At 39.5% G+C, this 26,480-nt stretch overlaps 1 protein-coding gene across 1 annotated transcript in view; it reads left to right on the top strand.

Moving 5' to 3' along the window:
• Nucleotides 1–25,828, top strand: part of RORB (RAR related orphan receptor B) — a gene marked incomplete at its 5' end in the record, with an annotated part of 41,525 nt that extends 15,697 nt beyond the window's left edge. The window contains 6 exons of the mRNA XM_082783907.1: nucleotides 10,638–10,759; nucleotides 12,110–12,242; nucleotides 13,738–13,845; nucleotides 14,999–15,109; nucleotides 24,882–24,994; nucleotides 25,512–25,828. Coding sequence (XP_082640033.1) covers nucleotides 10,638–10,759; nucleotides 12,110–12,242; nucleotides 13,738–13,845; nucleotides 14,999–15,109; nucleotides 24,882–24,994; nucleotides 25,512–25,667 — 743 coding nt within the window. The 3' untranslated portion in view covers nucleotides 25,668–25,828. The remainder of the gene's footprint in view (nucleotides 1–10,637; nucleotides 10,760–12,109; nucleotides 12,243–13,737; nucleotides 13,846–14,998; nucleotides 15,110–24,881; nucleotides 24,995–25,511) is intronic.
• Nucleotides 25,829–26,480: the final 652 nt, after the last annotated feature.

Below are 26,480 nucleotides of genomic sequence, written 5' to 3'. Positions count from 1 at the left end.
GCTATGACTATTTGAAAAACATAAACCACTGCTTCAAGTATTTAAATTCCTAAAATCAATTATATCTTTAGCTGAGATTGAGAATAGGGAATATTTTGTGTTGTTTGGTTCTGTTTGACCTGCTTTTCAGACCATTGTACAAATGAATTAAAAATATATTAAACATTATTTAAAACAAATTAATCTATAGCTTACATTCCAAAGCATGATAATATATATCTTTAAAGTGGGAATATTTCTAATCCATTAAAACAAGTACATAAAATTCCTCTTTTTCTCAAAAGATATATTTTCTTATATAAGCAAACTTGACAGAATGTGTTCATTCTATTGAGAATCCAAAAAGCAGTTAGAAAGCAACCATTTGTAGCAGTCAAAATATGTAAAATAACATATCATGCATCCCATATATTACCATATATCATGATAATCTTTTCAGAAATAGCACTGTACGGTGAATATTATCATATTATAAATCACACAAAAAGATCAACCTAAAGCTAGCGGTATAATAAGTACTGAGGTGTGCTATAGCTGTCAGTCATAGGAATATCTGTTCAGCTGATTCCCTGCTGAACTGTATTATATTGTATTGTGTCGCAGTGTCAGCAGAAGAAATGGTAACTGGCTTTCTCTAAGAAACCCTCAGAAGAAGAAGGCTGGAACAGAGCATGGAGGGTATGTGGCATGTGATGTATGGTGCCGTATGGTGCCTTGCAAAGTTGTGTCTTACACACAACCTCTGAGGCAGCAAAGACAGCACTGCAGATGAGAATCAATGGGGCAAAACAGTGAAGAGTTAGGAATCACTGTAGTATATAGAAGTATCATATTATCTCCAAAAGTCACGTGTGTTGAATTAGTAGTGAAAAATTGCTTACCTCCTCATCCGGACAACCCCTTTACCTCAGTGTCAATGCTGATATTCGTGCATGATTTTTCTGGACAGTTCAGTACTGACAATATGCATATGTACCCTGTGCTTTTCAAAGAGCTAAATGTGGGGGCTGTAATGTATTTCTTTTTCATCGCATACAGCATTGTTTGATTCTTCTCTAACCTCCAGCCACAAGAAAAACACAGAAAGCTTTGTTTTATTTTGTTGTTGTTGTTTTGTTTTGTTTCCCAGTACACATGCAACATCTAAAGTGTTATTTTCCATTGCCATAGTTGACTTTTGTACACCACATGCATTCTGTGTGGTAGATTTCATTCATCATATCATGCATTTCACTACTATCCCTTTTATATTTATGAATAATGTGCATTATGTAGTTTATGATGTTTTTCCCAGCTCGATTGAGACCTATACCTTTCATTAGTCCATTCATTTTTGATAGTTCGTTTCAAAGAGCAGCACCACTATTTTTGTACAGGAGTGGAAACATATGAGGAAAATGTTGGATTGAAACACAGTGAGGAACAAGCATGTGTTTATTGCAAAGTTGCAGTGCAATGAGACTAAAATTCAGACAAATGAGCATCAGAATAGGTGAAATCACTGGGATTGTTTATGACGATCAAATTGTTTCAATTTCTGACTCTATACAGTGACACTACAATGCAGGTGTCATACTATGGGAAAATAGAACTACTGTAGAATGCTTTGTTATTGCTTTTTAAAGCAGTTCTACACCTAAATAGTATAAAATCTTTAAAAAAAAAAAAATGAATAGAAACCTGTGTCAGAGAAAAAAATGCTCAAATGTATTCCTAAACTCTCCCAATCTTTTGAAGACTTACAGGTCAAAGCCTTACAACTGTAGTTTAAGAGTTTTAATATTCCAAGTGTTCCATGCATATTTCTAGGTTTCATAGTGAACAATGTCCATTCTAAAAATGTTTGCTTAATTGTAATAAATGAAACCACATTCTTGCTTTGGAACAGTCTCAATTGTAATACAATTGTGTAATCTGTGTTTGAAGAAGTTAGGAAACAGTTCATCTCAATGAATTTGTGATAATTATATGGTGCCTGTAGAGCCCATGTCCTGTAATCTCTAGCCATTGCCTTGGTTTGTGCTTTTGCTGCCAGCAAAATGATTTCTAATTAGTATAAAATATACGTTTTTGACTAAATTGGCAGAGATCCAGGGAAAGAATTATTAAGTGGAGACCTTTAAGCATTTATAAATCCTCTAGGTTTTAACTGAATTCTGGGTCCATCCTCTAAGTTCCTTTGAATTAGGACTTTATTCAACTGTATTGTCATTTCTTGTAATTGATTAGCTTTTTATTATTATTTATTTATTTTCCCTTTATGCATTATGCTATTGAGAAAACCAGGGACAGATAAAAACATTAATTTGTTTTTTGGAACCACATTTCGGAAAAATTGTTTCTATTTTTCTATTAAAAATATATTAAAAAAATAAAATAAAATAAAATAAAATAAAATAAAATAAAATTAAAATAAAATAAAATAAAATAAAATAAAATAAAATAAAATAAAATAAAATAAAATAAAATAAAATAAAATAAAATAAAATAAAATAAAATAAAATAAAATAAAATAAAATAAAATAAAAAATAAAATAAAATAAAATAAAAAAGAATTTTCAGCCAGCCCATTTGTAAAAACAGATGGAAGGATGCAATATTCATGTTGGACAGCCACTACAGGACACATCTTTTCTTTATTGCCTGAATCACTGCCTCTACTGCCATAGAATTTCTTCAGAATTTCTTGAGGTAATCTATGTAATGAAACCTGTTCACAAATTTTTACATTTACGGTCATAGTTCCCTTGAATTAGAACACAGAAAAATGTTAATTTGGTATTACCCTGCCATTATTTTGAGTATTATAATGGAGATTTTATTTAGAATGTATAGCAGGAGTTTTGATAGTTTTAAGAACTGATATGCATGCTTATAGCAGCCAGCCAAAGCTGTGGTGTTATTGCAGCATTAATTCAAAGTGGATCCCTGTGAGAGCTCAACTTAGGATATAAGCTGAGATGAGCTATTCAACTGGATCCTAAGGGTAAGTGGCAAATTAAAAATTCATTATTCATTTTAATTGAGGATGATTATCAGTGTTTTAGGAGGCACACTTCAAAGTTCTTCAGTTCCCAGTGCAAAAGAAGGGAATGCTGAGAAAACCTAGGATTTCTCATGAGAAAAGACAGACAAATGAAAGAACTAAAGAGCCTGTAGAAAACAGACACTGCTGAATCCTGTGGATAATTTCCACTTAGCAGGCCAAATTCACAGCTGGTGAATATTGCGTGCAATGTTTGGAGTTACTAGACCTATAACCACCAGCACTGAACTTGACTCCAAGCTGGAGTTTTTCCTAGGCATTGCAGTTGAATATCTCCAGATATTACAAGGAAATGTCTGAAAAAGACAGGACTGACTCATCAGCTGATGAAAGACCACTGCAGGTCTGCACTAGGCTGATTTATATTATCTAGGTTGCGATGTTCAGTTTTCTGTATGTAGTTCAGATTTAAACAGCTCCTAACCCGTTGGTGCAATTCATGCTTGAGCTGTCACAACCTTTGGAGAGTACCTATTGTGAGGTGTCTACTGAAACCTAAAACAAGAAATGTAGGAAGAAAGGAAGAAAAGGAACGAAGATATCCTGGTTTCAGTTAGAACAGAGTTAATTTTCTTCCTAGTAGCTGGTAGAATGCTATGTTTAGGCTTAGGATGAGAAGAGTGCTGATAACACCCCGATGTTTTAATTGTTGCAGAGCAGTGCTTATACTAAGCCAAGGACATCTCAGCTTCTTGCTCTGTCCTGCCAACGGGCAGGCTGGGGATGCAGTAAGAGCTGGGAGAGGACAGACCAGGACAGCTGACCCAAACTAGCCAAAGGGGTATTCCATACCATCTGAAGTCATGCTAAACAATATATAGGGGTGGCTAGCTGGGGGAGGGGGCCGGACTGCTCGGGATTAGGCTGGGCATCGGTCAGTGGGTGGTGAGCAATTGCATTGTGCATCACTTGTTTGTACACATTAGTACTAGTAGTACTATTATCATCATTGTATTATTATTATTATTATTTTCCTGTCTTATTAAACTGTCTTTATCTCATCTCATGGGCTTCACTTTCCATTTCTCTCCCCCATCCCAGAGAGGAAGGGGGGAGGGTGAGCGAACGGCTTTGTGGTGTTTAGCTGCCGGCCGGGTTAAACCACGACAGAAGAAAAAGAAAGGAGGGAGGTAGGGAAAAGGAAGGAAGGAAGGAAGGAAGGAAGGAAGGAAGGAAGGAAGGAAGGAAGGAAGGAAGGAAGGAAGGAAGGAAGGAAGGAAGGAAGGAAGGAAGGAAGGAAGGAAGGAAGGAAGGAAGGAAGGAAGGAAGGAAGGAAGGAAGGAAGGAAGGAAGGAAGGAAGGAACTGTCAAGTATTTGTATCACCCAATACTTCTTTAACTTTCTCACACCCAGTACTTCTTTAACTCCTGTTCATCCTCAGCAAAGGCAGTCAGTGGTCTCAGAAATTTACATTCCCACAAACTTTTGCAAAAGAGATTACTCAGCTGTTGACAAAGACAGACCTTCTCAGGGAAGGAGAAAAGCCATGGTCAGGCCTGTGTCCACCCCAGAAGGTGTTGGCCTGCTGGCCAGTCAGCCTGTGTAGACAGGCACCATGTACACACTTGAGACCTCTTACCCAGCTGAACACAGGAGGAAGGGCAAGTGATGCGTCCATAAGAAACCAGGATGGATTTACTGCACTAATGATGCTGCAGCTTATTGCACTAGGCCAGTCTTCCAGAATCAAACATTTTTCTTGTCCCTGTAGTTTTAGGTAGACCAGACCAAATTTAAAAGCTGTTTCTTTTGCTAGAGCAACATTGATCTCTCATGGTCTTCTTCCTCCATATCTTGGCTATGTGCTATATTCCACATTTCACTGTTGAGATGCTGCTTTTCCCTAATAGCTTAATATAATTCTTTTAGTGTCAGTTAGATCCATCATTATGCTCTGGGACTGTTCCCATCAATATTTGCACATGACCTCTTTCAGGTATTGGCTTTAATAGGCTAATTTGCTTCCATCAAGCTGCCAACCCAGGAGCATGTTCTCTAGATTTTTATTCTGTCACCAGTCTCCTCTGCATATTGTACAGCTTTTGTTTTACTCACAGTACATGTATACATCTTTCTTTCATGTTTTTGTTGCTTCATCAGGTCACAAGCTTTGAGGCAATCTTGTCTGATCAGTCACATTTCACAGACCATAGAATTACATGCATATACAAAGTATTTCTTTCAAGAAATCCACAACTGTTTTTCTGAATTAGAACAAATCTTTTTTGACAGATAATCTTTCAGCTTCCTGATGTATGATTTTCATCTTATTTTGAGCATCTTCTTCTGCATATTTTACTTTATTTTACAGTGCTGTATTGCAAAGTCCCAATTAATTCATTGTCCACCATCCTTTCTGTGTCTCACTGAGTGCTGCTGATTTCTCCTACACACTGGATTACAGCATTGTTCAAGTTATTTCTTCCTTGTCTTTCTTTCTTAAATTGATTCTTCTGATTTAAGTTTCATTTTCTGTTACTTTTTCCCCCATCTATCTTACCATAATCTTTGGCAAGGCTTTCAGGAACTAGCTTTGGCATCGGAGGCATGTAATAGAGGTATGACTTGCAGTAGGGCTGTTAAAAAGCACAGGCTGCTGTTGTCAAGATCTTGTCACATGAGGAGAATCTAAACAAAAGTTTTGATGTCTTCTCCATGGTGTGGGCCTGTCTCTCAGTAAATGCCTGTATCTACACATCCACCCACCCTCCTGCCTGCCCAGCACCTTTCAGTGCCCCATCAGCATTGCCGTGGGGGAACACCTCCACAGCTTACTCAGCCCTGCAGCTCACCCTGTCCTGGCCTCTTCCACAATTCTTCTGGAGCTGTCCCAAATTATTGCCTGCCCACTTGACTGTTTGGGGAAGAATACAGTTTTCCTATTTTTCTCATTAATCAACAGGTTTTAGAGAATGTTTGAAACATCTCAAGCATGTTTTCCCTCTTCTGCAGTGTTTTTATCAGGGCAGGGTTGGGATCTGGTGGACACATCTCTCTGGAGGTTTGAGCTGTATGCTAAAACTAAATTCTTGTCTCTCCAGTTATTTTGGAGAATTCTGTGAAAGCTGGACATGTTAATTCTCCTGTTCTGAGAAACCAGTCCTGCTGGCAGGCATTTCTATAATCCAGATGATGAATCTATAAAATCAGCTTTCTTTAAAGATCTTGTTAAGACACCACTTGTAATTTTATTATTATTATTATTATTATTTAATTTAGTTTAATATAGATGTTTACCACACAGACTGCTCTGGTGTGATTTGATATTAAATCTTTTGAAATTCAGAGTCATGATGAACCAAAAATGTCTATTTTTTTTTCAGAATGAAAAAGAATGAATGAGACTTAATGGCTAATATAGTGGGTATTTACAGAAAACTAGGCAGGCATATATGGGACAGAAATGAGATATAACTGATCATTCCAAGATATAGCTTGCCTGAATATTTCTGATTTTTCAAGACCTCATATTGGTTACAACTAATAACTATTTACTTGATAGACTATGTTGTTTCTAGCTTACAAGTCTGGAAGCAAATACTTCTTACTGGAGACTTTTTGTAATGAAACAGTATTTGCACAAAAATAGACAGTTTTCTATGAAAAAAAAAAAAAAAAGTCAGAATAACAATACTAAAAATTCTTCAAATTTATAACTAAAATAAATGGAAAATAAAATGGAAATGCTTCCAATATATGCTGGGAAATACATTTTCTGTGGTCCATGTTTCCCAGCCAGAGTCAGTCTGCCAGGATATGCTGTGGCTCTCAGATCCCTAAAGGGTGTCATTCAGTATCAAGTGATCATGTTGCATGAGAGGAGATAGAACCCTAATATAATAAACCCAGTATGCATACAAAAGGGGAATAATAAAACACCTAGTGTACATCTGTGTTTACATATTATGGCAATAAGCTTCAATAATCATGCAGTTTACAACTGTAGTTATTGTTAATGTTGATGGTATACTGTCATGCAGGCTTAGTGATTGCTTTTGGCTGAAGTTATTAATTTTCACTCAACACTTGCAGGTTTTCCTTGCAAAAGAAAATGCTTCAAACTTTGATTCTCAAATATAAAGAATCAGCATCATCTCTTTCGCTTGTCTTGTCATAAAGCAAATGTTGCAAACCTGATGTAATCTATGTAAAACGGAGACTGAGAACATTTTAAAGGGGAATATAGTTCATATTGAGGTCACAAGAATTGTGCTGTCTTTCATAGTCCTTGCAACCCAACCAAAAAGGATTCTTAGTTATAGTTGTGTCTGTGCAGCTTCCTGGTGTGAGGGAACCCTTGGAAACTCTGCCTTAAGATGGCAGACAACAAAATGAAGTGAAAATGAAAATAATAAAATTGACTTAAGTCAAGACCTGTTGTGTGGAGAAACTGTGGTAGAAGCTTCTAGTCTGGAGAACAGGAGGGACATATCTGTTGACTATTCCCCCAGAAGGGTACCTCCAGGGGGCTGAGGCCATGGCCTCTGCATTAAGGCAACTGCTCTCTGTAGAAAGCTGCTTTCCTTCCTCACTGTTCCATTCTTTGAATGAACTCAGTTGCCAACAATACTCAAGAGCTGCTAGGTCTCCTCCCAGTAATGTGTCATGTTTTGGATTTCGCACAATACCCATGCCATATATCAGGACAGGTTTACATTAGATGTCATTACATTATTCCCAAGGATTTAAGGTCTTCTTTCTGCATGGGATTTGCAGAGATATGTGCTGATTTACATAAGTGAAAAGAACTCAGATCTGAAAATGGCATAGGGAAAAAAAAATAGGGGGGGGGGGGGAAGGCTATGCTCTTTGAAATCCCTTTGAGAGTAATATTCTTTGCTCTGCCTGCATTGCATCTTCTGTTGCTGAACCCTCTGAGAAGCCAAGATAAGCTTATAATTCTTTTGTTTTTTTGAACCATGTCAGCAATGCACACCCCATGTATCTGCTATATCTGCATAAAGCACCTCCCAGAGACTCCAGCACTGAGTGTAAGCAAGCAGCCTCCTCTGCTGCTTACACAAAATACGCAGTCCCATCTTCCCCTGAGACCCAGCATACCCTTTCCTTCATGCACTCAGCCTTGCCTAGCCTGCAGCCCAAGAGTTTCAAATCTTTCTTGCACCTGGTTCCTCTTTGGATGTCAGGATTTGGAACTGCTGCTTGCTGCAATTGCCCTAGGCCTTCATACATCTAAATGTTTTTTTATTGTCAGCTCAACGTAAGTACATAAGGAAAAAATGTATAGAACTAAAACACAGGATGCCATCCCTACAAAACCTTGAAGGTTCATGAATTGCTACTCAGATCTTTGATCCTAAGTTAAATATGTAAATGGTAGGAAAAAGACTGGGGCTGGGAGTCTTTGCAGTGATATAGAACTGATGATTAAATACATTTCCAGGTCAGTGAAATGAAAGGATCTTATCTTCAGATTCACATCGGGCCAACAATCAGGCCAGACTTATCTGATTCAAAATCTGGCTATGCAGTATTTATACTGCATATAAAGTATTTGATATTGCAAGTATTTTCTTTTGTCAAGAACATGAATAGTTCCAGCCTAGTGTAACAAATGCTGAGGCTAGGGGAGATGAGCTAGAAAGCACAAGAAACAGAAAGACCACTCAGTAGTTATAGAGAGCAAAATTCTTCACTTTTCAGATTGGGAATGTGTAATACAAGTTTAAACTATATTTATTTAATTGGTGTTTTAGATACAAGGTTTAAATGTTCTAACCATACTTCAGTTCCTTCTGGTTAAATACTTTCTGGAACATAAGATACAAAATTTATACCTTGAGCTAAACTGCTACAGTCATACTTACTGTAGTTTATGATTTTTCCAGAAAGCTGATTTTTTTTTTTCAACATACATTAAATTGAACAGTATGAGGAGTAAAAATCTGAAATATAGTGTTTATACAACATTTTTTTTTAATTATTGTTCAATTTATTCTGACATGTCCATTTATCTGTAAGGTTTTTACTACAAAATACAACATTGACTTACTACCATGGGGTAAGACTTGTATGCTTCCATGGAAGAATGATAGATTCCTGTACTTACTAATATACACTTTTAGTTATCTTTACACTAGTCAGTTCTTCCACCAGGAAACCTAGAGGCAGCATTATCTGTTAAATTATTATCTAAAGATTCAATAGAGAAAATACTCTCTTTTTGTACAAAAACTTGTAACTCTTTTGTGTTTTCTTCAGCACCCTTCCATTAACTCTCAGCTTATCAACTGTGACAGTAATATAGAAAAATCTCCTTTAATTCATACTCCTATAGTAGTGATTGCAGACAGCATATATATGTTTACAACCATTTTTCAGCTTTCCTTATTACTGGTGTTTTTAAATTCAGATAACATTTGTCCAAAGCAACAGTCTTATTTTGGGACTCCAAAACAACAGATCCACCCACTCTAAGAAAGTGTTGAGGATGTGGATGAGTAAATGATGACATTCCGAGTTCTTTTTATTTCCCATGTTTTCTGATAAGTGCAGGCTTTGAAATGACTATTTCAGATCAGGGTTGTTCTTTTTCTCCCACCTTTTACGTTGCTTAAATGGCATTTAGCTTAAACAATGTCTTCAGGATAAGGCACTGAGCTACATTAGCTATATAGGTCTCAAAGCTGCAAGATAAGAAATGATCGCGTTTCTAGAGCATGCTTTATCAAGACATTTCAACTTCCAGTGCTAATGAATTCATGTTGGATTTTATTTTTTTTGGGGGGTGGGAATATTTTTAATCCATTCAAGTGGCTTTCAAATGCTTCCTTGAGAAGTTTACTGTTAATTTTATGGGTTTCTCAGGTCAGCAATGAATGCTTCCCCCTTGCATCCTGCACTCCATGCTATGCAGTAATGTCTAAAGCTGTGATTTCAGAATAACTTTAATGTAACTTAATCATGTGCTGTTACAGTGTGAGAGCTATTCCCCAGCCTCTCTCCTCCTAAAACTCAGGCTGCTCATTGCAGCTTTCACACCTTGCTAGCAACAGTCTCCATGTTCATGTCCATTCTGCTAATTCACAAATCAATTCAGCTAAAACCTAACTGGAGAAAAATGAGACAATTTTCCTGTTTCTCTGATGTAAGTAATCCCCAAGTAATGCAAATGCCTATGTCAGGACTGAGTAGCCAGGTGTGGGCAGCTGTGCAGGCTTTGGGTAAACAGAAATGATCAGCAAACCAGAGTCTCCAAACATTTATTTGAACACATTAATAATAATAATAGTAATTGTCATCATTGTCATCATCATCATAACTTACAGAATGAAAGAATTAAAATAATTTCATAAGATCCATTGTTATTTCCATATATACATCCAAAAGCATTCTTAATTTATGAAGCATCCTTTGGTTTTGGATTGAATACTGAAATATTTCACAGAAGACGTCTTCAGAAATATTTTAAAAGAGAGTGAGATAAAAGTATCACTGGAAAGAAAAGACTTTTATTTTTATTTTTTGAAAATCTGCATTTTCCAAAAACCTTAATATTTTCAACATTTTGTTATTGCAATTCACTGTTCACCAGAGTGTTTCATATGAGCTACTTTTTATTCCCCTCAGATCGAATTGCACAGAATATCATTAAATCTCATTTGGAGACATGCCAATACACAATGGAGGAACTACACCAGCTAGCATGGCAGACCCACACATATGAAGAAATTAAAGTTTATCAGAGCAAGGTACAATCCTGTAATATGCTTTTTCTTCTGTTCCCTGTGAACTGAAATTGTTAATATAACAATGTTAATATAATTGTTATTGTAACATATTTGGCAAGGAAAGCTGATGAGTTTCATACAGGTGAAAATAGGCTTTTAAATATCTTTCAGGAGCCTGGTCACTAAAAGTAGAGTGACATTTCATAAATAGAAGGAGTAGCTTACTAGCAGGTTGGGATAATTTTTAAGTTAAAGCTCAGACATGGTCACAGAATCCAGATTTCTATCCAGTGTTTGTTACAACGTATTTAATCATTATGCAGAAATTCAGTTGATCATCATGTGATCAGGATTGGACCCTCTCTATTTTAAGAGTTTTCAGAAAATAAGACAACCTAACTTGTTTCCTTATCATTTTGATAGTTGTTAGAAGCACAGCCCTTTTTTATCTGAATAATAAATATTTTCACTGTGAGTAAAGTAAATATCTGTCACTTATAGATAACAAACAGTGATGAATTGAAAACACTCTTTAAAGTGAAGTTGTTCAAAAGTGGCTGGAAAAATGGTCTCATTACATGTTTGTTGGGATTTTTTTTCTGCCTTTGTGATTCTCAGATCATGTTCAGAATATTTCTTACTGGTACCTCTTCAGATATAGTCCAGTTAACAGGTCAAGCCATGCTCCTTGTGCCTCTTGTGCCTGTATCACTAAGAATGTTTCTGCAATGAGATATCAATTGGCAGATTAACTGATCATGCAAGAATCCAAAGAGACTCCTTCTTGTTCTAGGAAAGCCATGGGGCTAAGAAGAAGTAACAGGAATAAAAACACACTAACTTGCACAGTTATTGTATGCAACCCAAGAACATTGGTTTGCATTTGCACAACTTGCATGCACAAGGAAAGTAGTTTTCAAGGAGACAAAAATCTCAGGTAGTCAGTATTCAGATTGCAATGATACTATAATGATTTATTTTTTTAAGTTTCAAACTAGTAAAAATATTCTGTCAGATGACTGAATAGCACTGCACCACTTCCTCCCTTGGAATATCCTGGGTTATTTACATTGTTGGTGCCACTGACTGTCTCTCCTGCACAAAATTCAACACTAAAATCATTTTTTAATATTGGCCAATGCATTATCCCCCTCTGAAGAAGCAAAGAGAGATTTCAGACTACTTGGGCAACCAACTTGTGAAAACAACATTCTAATAAAAAGTGTTAGGCACCTTGAAAGGCAGAGATGCCACTAGCTCTGACTGGGGAGGCAGTCCTACGACTTTCTTGCAAGGCCACTTGAAGTCCTCTATGCACTGACGAAGCCCATTACTTATTGGTTTGCTTTTCCATGTGTGTTTTCCTGGAAGACCAGAGAAGCTCTGTGGCAACAGTGTGCCATTCAGATCACACATGCTATCCAGTACGTTGTGGAGTTTGCAAAGCGGATAACAGGCTTCATGGAGCTCTGTCAGAATGACCAAATTCTTCTCCTTAAGTCAGGTGGGTAAATACCAAAGGCTTGAGACTGGTTTTACTCCCAGTACGTTAGAAATGTACTCTGCTGTCTTGTTCTGTAGGTCATTTTAATTTTGATGGAACCTTACTTTTCAGTCTATTTCATTAGCTGCATTAACCCTTCTGTAGTTTTCCCCACTGATCATGTTACTGTCTTCTGATCCCCTTCCCTCTACAGTCAGTTGTGGTTATTAAATACACACACACACATTGTCATTGCAACAACTGCAGTCTCCAACCTGACATATAGTGGAAGGACCCTGTGAATTGAGCTGGTCGAGTCAGTCATCTGCCACCCCATAAAATCTCCACTTGTCATTAGTGAATGCCTCTGTGGTCATTTCTAATCTTTTTAATGAGACTACAGAGATACCCTCCAGCCAGTGCGCAGGAGAGTAAATCCCTGCTGGCGCCAGTTGGTTTGGAACTAAATGAGAGCGGATTATGGTGGCATGCTCTGGCCATGCTCTCTGTGCATGTCTGGGTGTGCATATGTGTACATAAGGGCAAGGTGGAAGGAAAGGGACAGGTCCCTTCCCTGAGATGGGACGTGGTAATTTCTGTTCTCCTTAAGAATCATGACAAGTTTTGTTCTGACTATACAACAACAGCGCTAAACTCAGAAGGACAAAATGGTGTGACAAAGTGAGGTGTGAGACAGCTTGTTAAAGCATAAGAAGTGCTTCCTTTTTCAACAGAAAGCTGTTCACTTCATCTGAAAGTCAATGTGGTTAGTGCTGTCTGTGGCCAGTGTGGGACTTGGCCAAGGTGGTGGGCAGAAGTGCAAAAGGGAAGGGAAGCAGAGCAGGTCCCTGGAAAAAGAGAGACATATAACAACATTTTTATTTTATTTTTTTAAGTTCACACTAACTTTGAAACGTTTCCAAATGACAGTGCGTCCCATGTCATTTCTTTCATTTGATGGACAAAACTAGCAACGCAATTGTACCTTAAGCAAAAGATATAGTTGCGCTTGACTATACAGTTAGACAACTCTGTTTAGCTTCAGCATGTATAAACACATCAGGTTTTATTTTCTGTTTTGCTGTTAATGCCAAGCAGAAGTTAGAAAATCTGGACCTTTTAATCTAAAACATGTTTGTAAAAGAATCCTCAAATTCAGAGTTTCTCTTACAGGAAACTTGGATTTAGTTAGAGGGTGCTTAAAATTATTATTCCATTCATTTTTCCAGGTCTAAATTCAGATTAAGCCTATGTTACCAATTTGCTGCAAGAAGAAAATAAGCCTAAAGAAAATATGGTGAGGCTGGCCCAAAAATTACTCATCTTCTATAATCAAATCAGACAGAACTATTGTTTCCCTTATTCAGAGAGAGATCATCTAGGTGGCTCCAAAGATTTTCTGTGCCTGTTGATGTTTCTAATGATTGATATCTTCCTAAATATTTTCTTGAAATTTCCTGTATTCTGATGTTTTACAGTAATGTGTGGTACTTTTCTTCCTTCTTGTGTCCTATAGGCTGCTTGGAAGTTGTTTTGGTGAGAATGTGCCGTGCCTTCAACCCACTCAACAATACTGTTTTGTTTGAAGGAAAGTATGGAGGGATGCAAATGTTTAAAGCCTTGGGTATGTTGATCTTCTTTTCAACCAATTACATAGAGCTAAATAACAGCAGATTTTATCTTTCTGAAAATACTGACACACATTGAAAACCTTAGTAACGTTGAACCTCAAATATCCAAATCTCTACAGTCGAACTGAAAATGTTGCCAGCGGTAGTGGGTGTTTTTCTCTAAAGGAAAGGAGCACTATGAGGGTTTTATCAGACAGAGACATCAGACATACTCTTCCATCTAAAGCTTTGATAAAGCATGAGTTCATGGTGAAAGCTGCATGGTTTAACATCACAGGTCAGTTATGCTTGACATATCAAATCCCTCCCACTAATTGTGTCCTGCAGAAGGCCACTTTATTATACCAAGGAGGGGACTAAAATGATGAACCACAATAAAATATACAAAGGGACTTGTCTAAAATACTGTATTGCTGAAAACATTTAAGCTTACTTAGATTCATATGTGAAAGCAATTGCTTCATTTCTTGACATAATATTAAAGGCTACCTAAAACATTAATAGCTAAATGTGTGTCCTTTGTCAGTCAATGAGAGTGATACATTATTAGCAAATTTAAAATGACACAAACAGAATCACATTCAAGGAGAGTAATTTATATCAAAAATTTATATCAAAAAATTACTGTATAGGTATAATTTTTTCTTGCATATGAATAAATATAACACTTTCTTGCATGAATAAACATTTATGTGTGTGTTAATTGCACTGTTTTAAGTATTTTAGTCCTTATGATATTTTCACAAATTTTCAAAAATTTTTGTACTGTTAATTAATAAACAATATGAGTGAAAGTTATTTAGGACTGGTCATTCACCCCCATTAGTTTTTATGTCTGATTAGAAATAAAAATTCTTTCCATGCTGGGAATAGAAAACACCTTTTTAAGATCTCTGTAAGTTGTTCATTTAAGTCATACCCCTAATTCTTGATAATTTTTTGTGCTTCTTTGGGTGATTAAGTGATACATGAAGTAGCTGATTTTCAGAGCAAGTAGAATTTTAATAGCTGATGAAAGGTAGTTGTTTTAGAAGTAGGGATATTTGTGCTTTTTTTTAAAAAAAAAAAAAAAAAAAAAAAAAACATGAAAAGGAAAAATATAAGCTAATACATTTCTAACTTGATGTTGTCCTTTGTGGTCTGTAGGTTCTGATGATCTGGTGAATGAAGCATTTGACTTTGCAAAGAATTTATGTTCCTTACAGCTCACTGAGGAGGAGATTGCCTTGTTTTCATCTGCAGTTCTGATATCACCAGGTATTTATTTAATCCAAACACCAGAATGAATCTTCTTTTTTTGTTGTTGTTTAGTTTAGTTGTTTGTTTGTTCATTCTGTATTTAACATCCTTGTCCACCTTTATTTCTACTTTTTTGAACAACCGTTTAAGGTGTATTAAATGTATCAAGTTGTGTATTACTCAATGGAAGAATACCTATATTAGTCAAATACAACTCCCAGTATTTTGGTTAGACTGCCAACAATTACACGTGTTGGAAATAGATCAAAAATGTGGTGGCCCTATCACAGAAATCCAGATAAGCAGACTATGTAACATACCATTTATATATATAATTTAGGAAGAAAGGAGGAAAGGAAGGGAGGAAGGGAGGAAGGGAGGAAGGGAGGAAGGGAGGAAGGGAGGAAGGGAGGAAGGGAGGAAGGGAGGAAGGGAGGAAGGAAGGAAGGAAGGGAGGAAGGGAGGAAGGGAGGAAGGAAGGAAGGAAGGAAGGAAGGAAGGAAGGAAGGAAGGAAGGAAGGAAGGAAGGAAGGAAGGAAGGAAGGAAGGAAGGAAGGAAGGAAGGAAGGAAGGAAGGAAGGAAGGAAGAGGAAAGAAAGAAAGAAAGAAAGAAAGAAAGAAAGAAAGAAAGAAAGAAAGAAAGAAAGAAAGAAAGAAAGAAAGAAAGAAAGAAAGAAAGAAAGAAAGAAAGAAAGAAAGAAAGAAAGAAAGAAAGAAAGAAAGAAAGAAAGAAAGAAAGAAAGAAAGAAAGAAAGAAAAAGAAAGAAAGGAAGAAAGGAAGAAAGAAAGAAAATGGGGGAGGGGGGAATCAATTGTTCTCTACCTGAACTTAATCTATAGGCAAAGATTTGCTATTTGAGTCAAAGACCATCTCATTAGACTGGAACTTGAGGGAGACATAGTTGCTGAGAATAATGGTAATAGACAAGGAGCAAGATTGTGCAGACAAGAAGTGCCAGCTGGCATTTCTCCAGCATACATACAGAGAAATATGGTACCCAAGATAAGGCATGGTCCTCTTAGGATTTTCAGTGAACTCAGATCTCACGACCCTGAGCAGGTCCCTAGTTATGACTGGGTTTTTCTATGGGGATAAGAACATGAGTAGTAAAAATCTGCATGAGTTCCTGTCTGAATTTATGTCCATGTGAGAAGTGATAATTCCAGGGGCAAAATATTTCTTTTCATATATTCACGTAACTCCACAAAGACAAACTCAGTTTAGTGTGGTATTTTAAACATTCCTCAGGTGTGGCAGACCTCCAGTTCCCACTAAGAGTAACCCCTTGAAAGGCCTTTTCAAAAAATTCCACCATTAATCATTTTTCCAGCCTGTTCCCTAAGGACTTCTTCTAGGTCACTTTGCCGTCTTGCACATCTGTGGTGGAAATCACATTAGGCAGAATTAGACTAGCACAGATGGTATCAACATGTTTGTTCTCATTAATGACACCTCCTGAAAGCACTCTACTCCTATTTTTCCTTTGAGCACTTCTTGCAGTCATCTGCTCGGAGGTGAAAGGTTTGAACTAGTGCCTGCTAGATGTGAGATCAGGATGTTTCAAAGATGACCCTCCAGAGAGCCCCCATTACCATGTGTTCCTCAGCCATGTCCTAGTTGTACATGGGTGTGAAAGCTGCCTGTGTGACACCTCCCAGATGTCCTGGCTTCCTCTGGGACAGGGGACACAGTGCCTTATTGGGTCCCTCTCCACCAGCCCTTTTCTCCCCAAAAAAGACCCAACCTATGAGAATAACAGAGATGTGCAACATTTGTTCCTGTTTAACATTAGTGACCTGTCAACTGACTGACTCAATTCAAAGCTGAAGACAACCTGGAAATTCTGTGGCAGTCTAGGCTGTACAGTTCCTCAGTAATATACTAACAGAGACAGCAGAAGATGATTTCAGGCTGACTTCATATTATAAAGCTAGGAAAAGTAGGATGGGGATGGCTGAATATTTGACCTTTTTAATATTTAGGGTGTTTCCTGAACAGACAGAAGCAATAAGATTATTTGGAAGCTGACTTCAAAGCACTTTTTCAAGCCATTTGCTGAGGCGATCGGCTCCGGGGCAGACGTGTTCTGCAGCGGAGCAGGGGACCGAGGCGGGCAGGGCTTTTTGTCCGGCATCGAGGCCACTCGGGGGAGCCGCCGGGACCCGGCTGTCCTCGCGAGGGAGGCTGACGAGGCGAGGGCGGAGCCAGCAGCGCCCCCTCCCAGGCTGTTAAAAGCTGCCCCTAGGGAGCGCGAGCGACCAGGAGCGCGGCGAACAGGGCGGGCAAACAGGGCGTGGCACGTCGAAGGGCGTGGCAGTTTGCGCGGCAGTTCGCGCGGGCAGGGCGAGCGGGGGGCTCATCGTCGCTCTTTTGCAGCTGCCTCTCCCTTCGGTGCTTGTAACCTGCTTGCGTAGAACCTGACCATGGTATCGACCAGGCAGAAAACCGTGGCCTCCGCATCTCGTGAGGCATCTCCAGCCACGGTCGCCAGTGTGGCTACTCAGACGGAGGGCTCGGGGAAACACGCAGCCGTCCAGGTCCTGGGCTGCAGAGTGTGCCCCAGCCTTCTGTCGGTCTCCGACAGCAGTGGTGGGTATGCCTGTGGGAGGTGTGCCCAGGTTGAAGAACTGCTCGGCCAGGTAGCGGAGCTCCGGGAGGAGGTGAACAGGCTCAGGAGCATCAGGGAATCAGAGAGGGAAATTGACTGGTGGAGGTGCGCTCTACCCTCTCTGAGGCAGGTTCACGAGACTGCCACGGCACAGGCGTCTCCTGTTACGCAGAAGACGGAGGTTCACTCCTCCAGCCAGGCAGCGGGAGGAGACCTAGATCAAGGGGGGGAATGGAGGCAGGTGCCTATTCGGGGTGGTAGGCGAGCCCTCTCTCTGCCCACCTCACCTTCTCATCTACCCTTAAATAATCGATATGAAGGACTAGAGCAAGACAATCTAAATGACAAAGTAGACAAACACCCGTCCCAGTTGGAGGGGGCGCCTAAGACAATGCGACCTACACGTCGCATTGCCACATCATCCTTCAAAAAAGAAAGAAGGGCTATTGTTATGGGGGGCTCCCTCCTGAAAGGGACAGAGGGACCGATATGCCGACCGGACCCAACCCGCAGAGAAGTCTGTTGCCTCCCTGGGGCTCGGGTGAGAGACTTTGCCAAGAAAGTCAAGCGCCTGGTACGGCCCACTGACTACTACCCGCTACTGGTCTTTCAGGCTGGTAGCGATGAAGTAGCAACGAGAAGTCCGAAGGCGATCAAAAGAGACTTTAGGGATTTGGGGCGACTACTTAGAGGATCAGGGGCGCAGGTGGTGTTTGCCTCTGTCCTTCCGATAGGGGGGATCGAAGCTGAAAGACGTACTGTTCGCATAAACTCGTGGCTTCGAGACTGGTGTGACCGGCAGAATTTCGGTTTCTTTGATCATGGGAAGGTCTATGCTACACCGGGCCTGATGGCACCGGATGGGATGCGCCTCTCTCGGAGAGGGGTAAGGATCTTAGGTCAGGAGTTGGCAGGGCTGATAGATAGGGCTTTAAACTAGAGTCGAAGGGGGAAGGGGCTAAAACCAGGCGAGCCGGTGAAGACCTAAGGGATGGTACGCTAGAATCAGAGGGGCTGTGTGCCAGTGGGGTCCTTTGGTCAGATCCACAAGGTGCTGAGTGTAAGGAGACGCACCTGAAGTGCTTTTACACAAACGCACGCAGTATGAGGAATAAAATAGATGAGCTAGAAGTCCTGGCCCAGTCCCGCAACTACGACATCATCGGCATAAGCGAAACCTGGTGGGATGAGTCCTGTGACTGGGGTGTTGCGATAGATGGTTACAGGCTCTTCAGGAGGGACAGGCAGGGTAGGCGAGGTGGTGGGGTGGCGATGTATGTGAAGCAGGGGCTGGACTGTGTGGAACTTCAGGTCGGCGATGGCAAAGTTGAGAGCCTCTGGGTAAGGATCAAGGGACGAACGAATAAAGGGGATGTCGTTGTGGAAGTCTATTACAGACCGCCTGGCCAGGACGATAGCGCCGATAAATTATTCTTTACAGAACTAAGAGAGGCCTCGAGATTAACTCCCCTTGTCCTTATGGGGGACTTCAACTTGCCGGACGTTAACTGGGAGTGCCACACGGCTGACACGAGCAAGTCCAGGAGGTTCATGAAGCACCTAGATGATAACTTCTTGGTACAGGTGCTAACGGAGCCAACTAGGAAAGGTGCCCTCCTAGACCTGTTGCTAGAAAACAGAGAGGGTCTGGTGGGAGATGTGGTGATTGGTGGCCGCCTCGGTCATAGCGACCATGAAGTGGTTGAGTTCAAAATTTATGGTGACAGAAGGAAAAGTGCCACCAAAACCTCATCCCTAGATATGGGGAAAGCGGACTTCAGGCTGCTCAGGGAACTAGTCAGCAAGGTACCCTGGGAAACTGCTCTTGAAGGCCTTGATGTCCACCAGTGCTGGTCACTCTTTAAGCGATGCCTCCTAGAAGCACAAGATAAGGCAATTCCAAAATATCGCAAGTCAGGCAGGCGGGGCAGGAGGCCGGCGTGGCTGAGCAGGAATGTTCTAATGGAGATTAGGCGGAAACAGAGAGTGTTTCGCTACTGGAAGGAGGGCCAGGCGTCATGGAAAGAATACAGGGATGCTGTTCGTGTTTGTAGGGAGAAAGTTCGAGTGGCCAAAGCACAGCTAGAGTTGAAGCTGGCTGTGTCTGTGAGAGAAAATAAAAAGGGTTTTTTTAGATATGTAAATGGAAAAAGGAGAACTAAAGAAAACATAGGGCCGCTCCTTGATAGGGAAGGTCTCCTCACAGACGATGACGTAGGCAAAGCAGAGACGCTTAACGCCTTCTTTGCCTCTGTCTTCAATGCCGATGATGGGCTTCGGGACCCAGGGTGCCCTGAGCTGGAGGACCGGGACGGTGGGGATGACAAACTCCCAACTGACCCTGAACGTGTGCGGGATTTGCTACTCCACCTGGATCCCTACAAGTCCATGGGTCCGGATGGGATTCATCCCCGGGTGCTGAAAGAGCTGGCGGATGTCATCGCGGAACCTCTATCAATTATTTTTCAACGATCCTGGGAATTTGGAGAGGTCCCTGTAGACTGGAAGCTGGCAAATGTTGTGCCGATTTTCAAGAAGGGTCAGAAAGAAGACCCTAGCAATTACAGGCCTGTCAGTCTCACGTCAGTGCCTGGTAAAATCATGGAGAAGTTGGTTCTCGGACTCATTGAGGCGCACCTGGGGGACAAAGCAGTCATTGGTCCCAGCCAGCATGGGTTTGTGAAGGGTAGGTCCTGCCTAACTAACCTGATTTCCTTTTATGATAAGATCACCCGTATGGTGGACCAAGGGAAACCAGCTGATGTGATTTTTTTGGACTTCAGCAAGGCTTTTGACACGGTTTCCCATAGGATCCTACTGGACAAAATGTCCACCATACAGCTAAATAAAAACATCATACGATGGGTGAGCAATTGGCTAACGGGCAGGGCCCAAAGGGTTATGGTAAATGGAGCTGCGTCAGGCTGGCGGGCGGTCACCAGTGGGGTCCCTCAAGGCTCCATTTTAGGGCCGGTACTTTTCAATATTTTTATAAATGATCTGGATGTAGGAATAGAAGGTATTTTGAGCAAGTTTGCTGATGACACCAAACTTGGAGGAGTTGTGGACTCAAATGAGGGCGTAAAGGCCTTGCAGAGGGATCTGGACAGGTTGGAGAGCTGGGCGATCACCAACCGCATGAAGTTCAATAAGAGCAAGTGCCGGGTCCTGCACCTGGGACGGGGAAACCCTGGCTGCATGTACAGACTGGGCGATGAGACGCTGGAGAGCAGCCTAGAAGAGAGGGATCTGGGGGTCGTGATAGACAGCAAGTTGAATATGAGCCAGCAGTGTGCCCTGGCAGCCAGGAGGGCCAATCGTATCCTGGGGTGCATCAAGCACGGCATCGCTAGTAGGTCAAGGGAGGTGATTGTCCCGCTCTACTCTGCGCTGGTGCAGCCTCACCTCGAGTACTGTGTGCAGTTCTGGGCACCACAGTATAAAAAGGACATGAAACTGTTGGAAAGTGTCCAGAGGAGGGCTACGAAGATGGTGAAAGGCCTTGAGGGGAAGACGTACGAGGAACGGCTGAGGTCACTGGGCCTGTTCAGCCTGGAGAAGAGGAGGCTGAGGGGAGACCTCATCGCAGTCTACAACTTCCTCGTAAGGGGTTGTCAAGAGGCAGGAGACCTTTTCTCCATTAACACTAGTGACAGGACCCGCGGGAACGGGGTTAAGCTGAGGCAGGGGAAATTTAGGCTGGACGTCAGGAGGGGGTTCTTCACAGAGAGGGTGGTTGCACACTGGAACAGGCTCCCCAGGGAAGTGGTCACTGCACCGAGCCTGTCTGAATTTAAGAAGAGATTGGACTGTGAACTTAGGCACATGGTCTGAACTTTTGGGTAGACCCGTGCGGTGTCGAGAGTTGGACTTGATGATCCTTAAGGGTCCCTTCCAACTCAGGATATTCTATGATTCTATGATTCTATGATTCACTTTGGATCAGATTGGGGTATCTCACATGGAGAAAGAAATTCAGTTACATAATTTCTAGATAAATTGAAAAGAAGTTATATTACTGTCTCCCAGGTAATCCTGGAAATGAGAACAATTTATAGCCTTATTTAACAAAATCTGGTCACAGAAATCTTCCAGCATCTTTGAGTATTGTACACCTTAGGTCTGGGAAAAAAAAAAAAAAAAAAAAAAAAAAAAAACACTATTTAAGCAATTAAAAGTTTCCTGTTGACTTTAATGGACTTTTGATCAAGTAATTTATGAAGCTATAGATAAGAATTCAATGGAAATCAAAATTCTGATAAAGGTTTGCAGATCTTCATACATCCCTTTACTTTGGAAAGCAACAAAATCTCATGCATTCTGTCAGCAGATCACTGACACTCATTTCTACTTCTAAAACATCTGCAGCTGTACTAAGTGTTTGAAAAAGCCAGCAACTCAGCACTGGCTTTGAGCCAGCGGTATTGCAGGCATGTGTTGTAAAATTTCTCCATTAATTCTAGTAAAGCATTTTAGTCAAAGTTGGGTGTCTTTTGAATAGCAGCTTCTGCTAAGTAACACAAATAAGTGGAGGTAATTCAAAGTTTTTTTCACCATAATCAAGCTTGAGGTTTGAAACTGGTTGTACTTGATGAAATACCTCAATAATCTGCAGTTTCTCATTTCATGTCCAAGTTGACATGCAATGTCTCCTATTCTTTTAACCAAAAAAAAAAAAAAAAAAAAAAAAAAAAAAAGGAAAAGTGATGCTTGTTAAATATTTCTTGCTGTAGTCTGCAAGCATCTGTATCTTTAGTCACTGAACAAGAAATGACACAATGGGCTGAAGCATCATGTGCAAGTGTGAAGGCAATCTCTCTTCGTTAGAATGACTGCAAGTTTGAGCTGTGTAAATAATTCTCCTTTCAGCTGGGCTGCTAAGTTTGTGAATGGGGAGGCAAGAAAAATCAGTACACATTGAATTGACATTGAAAATTGCCATTTATTTTCTTTCAAATATAATAAGCAACAGAGAATGAATGAAGAGTGAAATAATCCATGTGTTCCACTTTCTTCACCATAAAGTGTTTTATCTTGCAAACATAAGTAAACAAATAAAGCACTGGTTCACCAGTAATTCAACCCACTAATTTATTGACACATCCACTTCCTTTGACAAGTGTTCATCTTCAAGTTTTTCTTATACAGATGCTGCCAAAACCCACAAGGAAAAGCCCTGAAAGAGTTGAAAAAGTGCTTCTCATATTCTGTATGGGTAGCCACTTATCTGTTGACTTTTTCCCACACTTTAAGAATATAATTAGAGGTATCTGGGGAACTTGCAAAAATTTGCACGTTTTTCAGTTGGTAGAAACTACATTTTGGGAGACAAACTTAATATCCATTGTAAAATTTTCACTTAGCTCTTGTCATTATTTTAAGAACTGTATTATATACAACATGCTCTGTGACAGATAAATGATGAAGCTTGTGGTCCAACAGTCTGTCTATTTTTAAGCTCATTCTTTTGGCAGAAAGATACATCTTCAAGGATTGCTCTCATAATTCTTTCTACTTCCAGTCTGCCACAATAGGCATTGATTTAACACTATTGAAAGGTATGTTTTTGCAACAGCATAAATTTTGGAGCTAAACTGTAAAGTCCAAATATTCCTATGTGTTTATTTGTGTAGATACTGTGTGTTCCTTTGGCCAATTCTGTTTCTATGGCCACTGGTGGTACAGAATCCATTGGCTTATCTCCCAGGATCATGATCCCTAACCTTTTCATTTTTTTTTCTTTTTCTGATTATCTGCTAAGTATTTAGAGGCTTAGTTTTGTCTCTTTTCAGAACATTTGGTGAAGGTCACTTTTCATAGAGTATTCTCCACAGACAGTCAGACAAATGACAGAATCCTGCTTCTTCTGTGCTGAAATACTCTTCAGCTCCAGTCTCTTGATTTACATTCTTTCTATGGATTATTTTAGTGACTGGGGGAGGTATGGAGAAGAGCTCTGAAAAGGAGAAGGATTTTCCTGCACCTGTACATTAAGATTCGTGCCTGTGACAAAACTTAATTTCTTATTTCCTCCTGGAAAGCTAAAATCTATAGATCCAAGAATCAGTCTGGATTGTGAAAGAGGGAGAAAAAAATTTGCAGCGTGGGAACTCAGAAGGTGCTGTAAATGGGTATCAGGAAGAGCTTCTTCACTGAAAGAGTTGTCACGCACTGCAACAGGCTCCCCAGAGACACAGTCATGGTACCAAGCCTGCCAGAGTTTAAGAAGTGTTTGGACTGTGCTCTTAGTCATGTGGTCTGAATTTTTGGGTAGACCTATGTGGTGCCAGGAGTTGGACTCAATGATCCTAGTGGGTCCCTTCTAACTCGGGTTATTCTATGATTCTATGATTCTATGAACACAGAGTATTAGTCATTTGGAGATTGTCTTGGGGTCTGCTACTTCACTTTGTGTATGGTTGTTTCCAGAAGCTATGACTTGACAGAATATAGATTTTCTTTTTAATCTCCTACACTTGGGATTTGAGATCAGTACAAGTCCAAATAACTGTAATTGTTATTCTGCCATATAATCTTTATTTTGTGTTGTTTAAAAAGAGAATATTTTTAAATAATGAGAAATTTGCACTTCAAGATTTTGCAAGAGCTCATAATTCTTTGCATTATTAAATAAATTCTTTTGAAGGAAGATTTTTTTATACAGAATATAATATTTGGTCTCATAAAGTTAGCCTAATAAATAACGAGATACATTTTGTTTTGTTTTGTTTTTTTGATAATTATATTATTTTCAAATATGTGACTGTTTTGATTAATATGCTTATTCTTTATGTACTAAGACACTAAGATGACATGACATCTTTTTTACCTAATCAATACGAAGTTAGAGCAGTGACTACCAGCAAAGTATAATAAAATGCTTGGATCTTATTTCATTTCTACTCCCATTTTTCCCTCTAACATGCTGGTTCACACAAACAAATGCAGAGCCAATATTGTGTTGCTGTATACTCAGAATGTGTTAATTAATCTCTCCAGTGATCCTTTAATGGATTAAGATACTTTGCTTCTGAAACCATGTTTTAATTATCATGCAGTCCTTCCTCATGAGAATTATGATTGCTGTGAATGCTTGCCAGCATGGGACACTGAGTTCATCCATGAGCATGTACCACATCTGTGCTTTTCTTGGCCTTATCTCTTCCCTTCCTTTTTCTTAGACAGAGCCTGGTTAATAGAGCCAAGGAAGGTCCAGAAGCTTCAGGAAAAAATATACTTTGCACTTCAGCATGTGATCCAGAAGAACCATCTTGATGATGAGACTTTGACAAAGGTAAATTGTTAAAACAAGGAGCCAAGCACTCCTCAGTCATGTGTCTCTTTTTGTAGCCACTTCTCCATTACTGCATTAATATACATTAAAATCATCACACTAAATGCTTTCATTGCTGTAATTCAACAGTAAGCATTGCTGTTGCACTCTTCTTCTTGGTGTTGTCTTTCCTCTTAGTTCATATTTTGTTCTATCCATTAATTACTTTATTTGGTATCCTAGAAAGAGTGGGACCACTTTAACAAAAATACCCCTAGAGAAGGTTCCTTGTTAAAGGAACTTTAACAAAACTTTTTGTTTTGGCACTTCTCTCAAGTTTCCAGGACAATTGCTTTTAGCCTTTAACGGTACTTGAACAGTGGTCTTATACAAGGTCTGGGTAGGTAGTTTTGATAGAGTTCAGGATATTGCATCCAGTTAACCAAAAAGATACTATATTAGTTCACTCTGGAAACTGTAATTTATACTAAATTTATTTCCTCCCTGTTCCTTTTCTTCTTATTTTAATGTCTCACAGTTAATAGCCAAGATACCAACCATTACTGCACTTTGCAACTTGCACGGAGAGAAACTACAGGTATTTAAACAGTCTCATCCAGATATAGTGAACACACTGTTTCCTCCCTTATATAAGGAGCTTTTCAATCCAGACTCAACCACTGGCTGCAAGTGAAGGGGATAATAAAATTTTCACGTAGTCATGGAATGCATCACTGTTAAGACAAAAAGAAATGTTTTCATAATGAACTTATTAAAAATGTCACTACTGCAACACTAGGAATGTTCTGCACTTAATAGAATTATTTTTCACCGCTACAGTTTGAAGAATGTAAATATGCAACTCTGAGTGGGGATGTCCTTTTTCTCTTTTCTTTGTTTACTTTTTTTTTCCTTTTTTTTTTTTTTTTTTTTTTTTTTTTTTGAACTGACTATGAGTATAAAATATAGTACACTGGGTGTTACCTTTTTTAAATTTTATTTTATTGGGATATGTTTTGGGAGACAACTGTTCATAGAATTTTATTGTAGATATAAATGAGAATAGAGCAGTACTTTGCAGTATTACTCTTGCTGTTTATTGTTCAAATATAATTTAAGAAAATTCCACTTATTAGACTTGCCTATTTCTATGTTTTTAGATAGTTTAATGCATGTGGAAATTTGTAGCTGTCTTGGAAATTATTGTGCATGTATGAAATACGTATATATATGTATATGTGCTATATACTTATATATATATATATGTATGTATTATATGCATACATGCTGTAGCTTAAAAGTCCCATGCCTACTTTTAAAGGATGCTCAGCCAGGCTGTCATGCATTTCTTGCTCTCCAAGTAATGTATTAGATTTATTTTGGGCAATCACAATTTAATTTGCCAGTCAGAGTTAAATCATCAACTGCCAATGTGTAATGACAGGATCACTCCTGAGACGTGTAATGTAGTGCATGTGTGCAGTCTGTAAATGAAACATCAGGAATG

Source organism: Aythya marila (assembly GCF_965140915.1).
Source record: "Aythya marila genome assembly, chromosome: Z".
Lineage (NCBI taxonomy): Eukaryota > Metazoa > Chordata > Aves > Anseriformes > Anatidae > Aythya > Aythya marila.
This window is presented reverse-complemented; position numbering and strand designations above follow the sequence as displayed.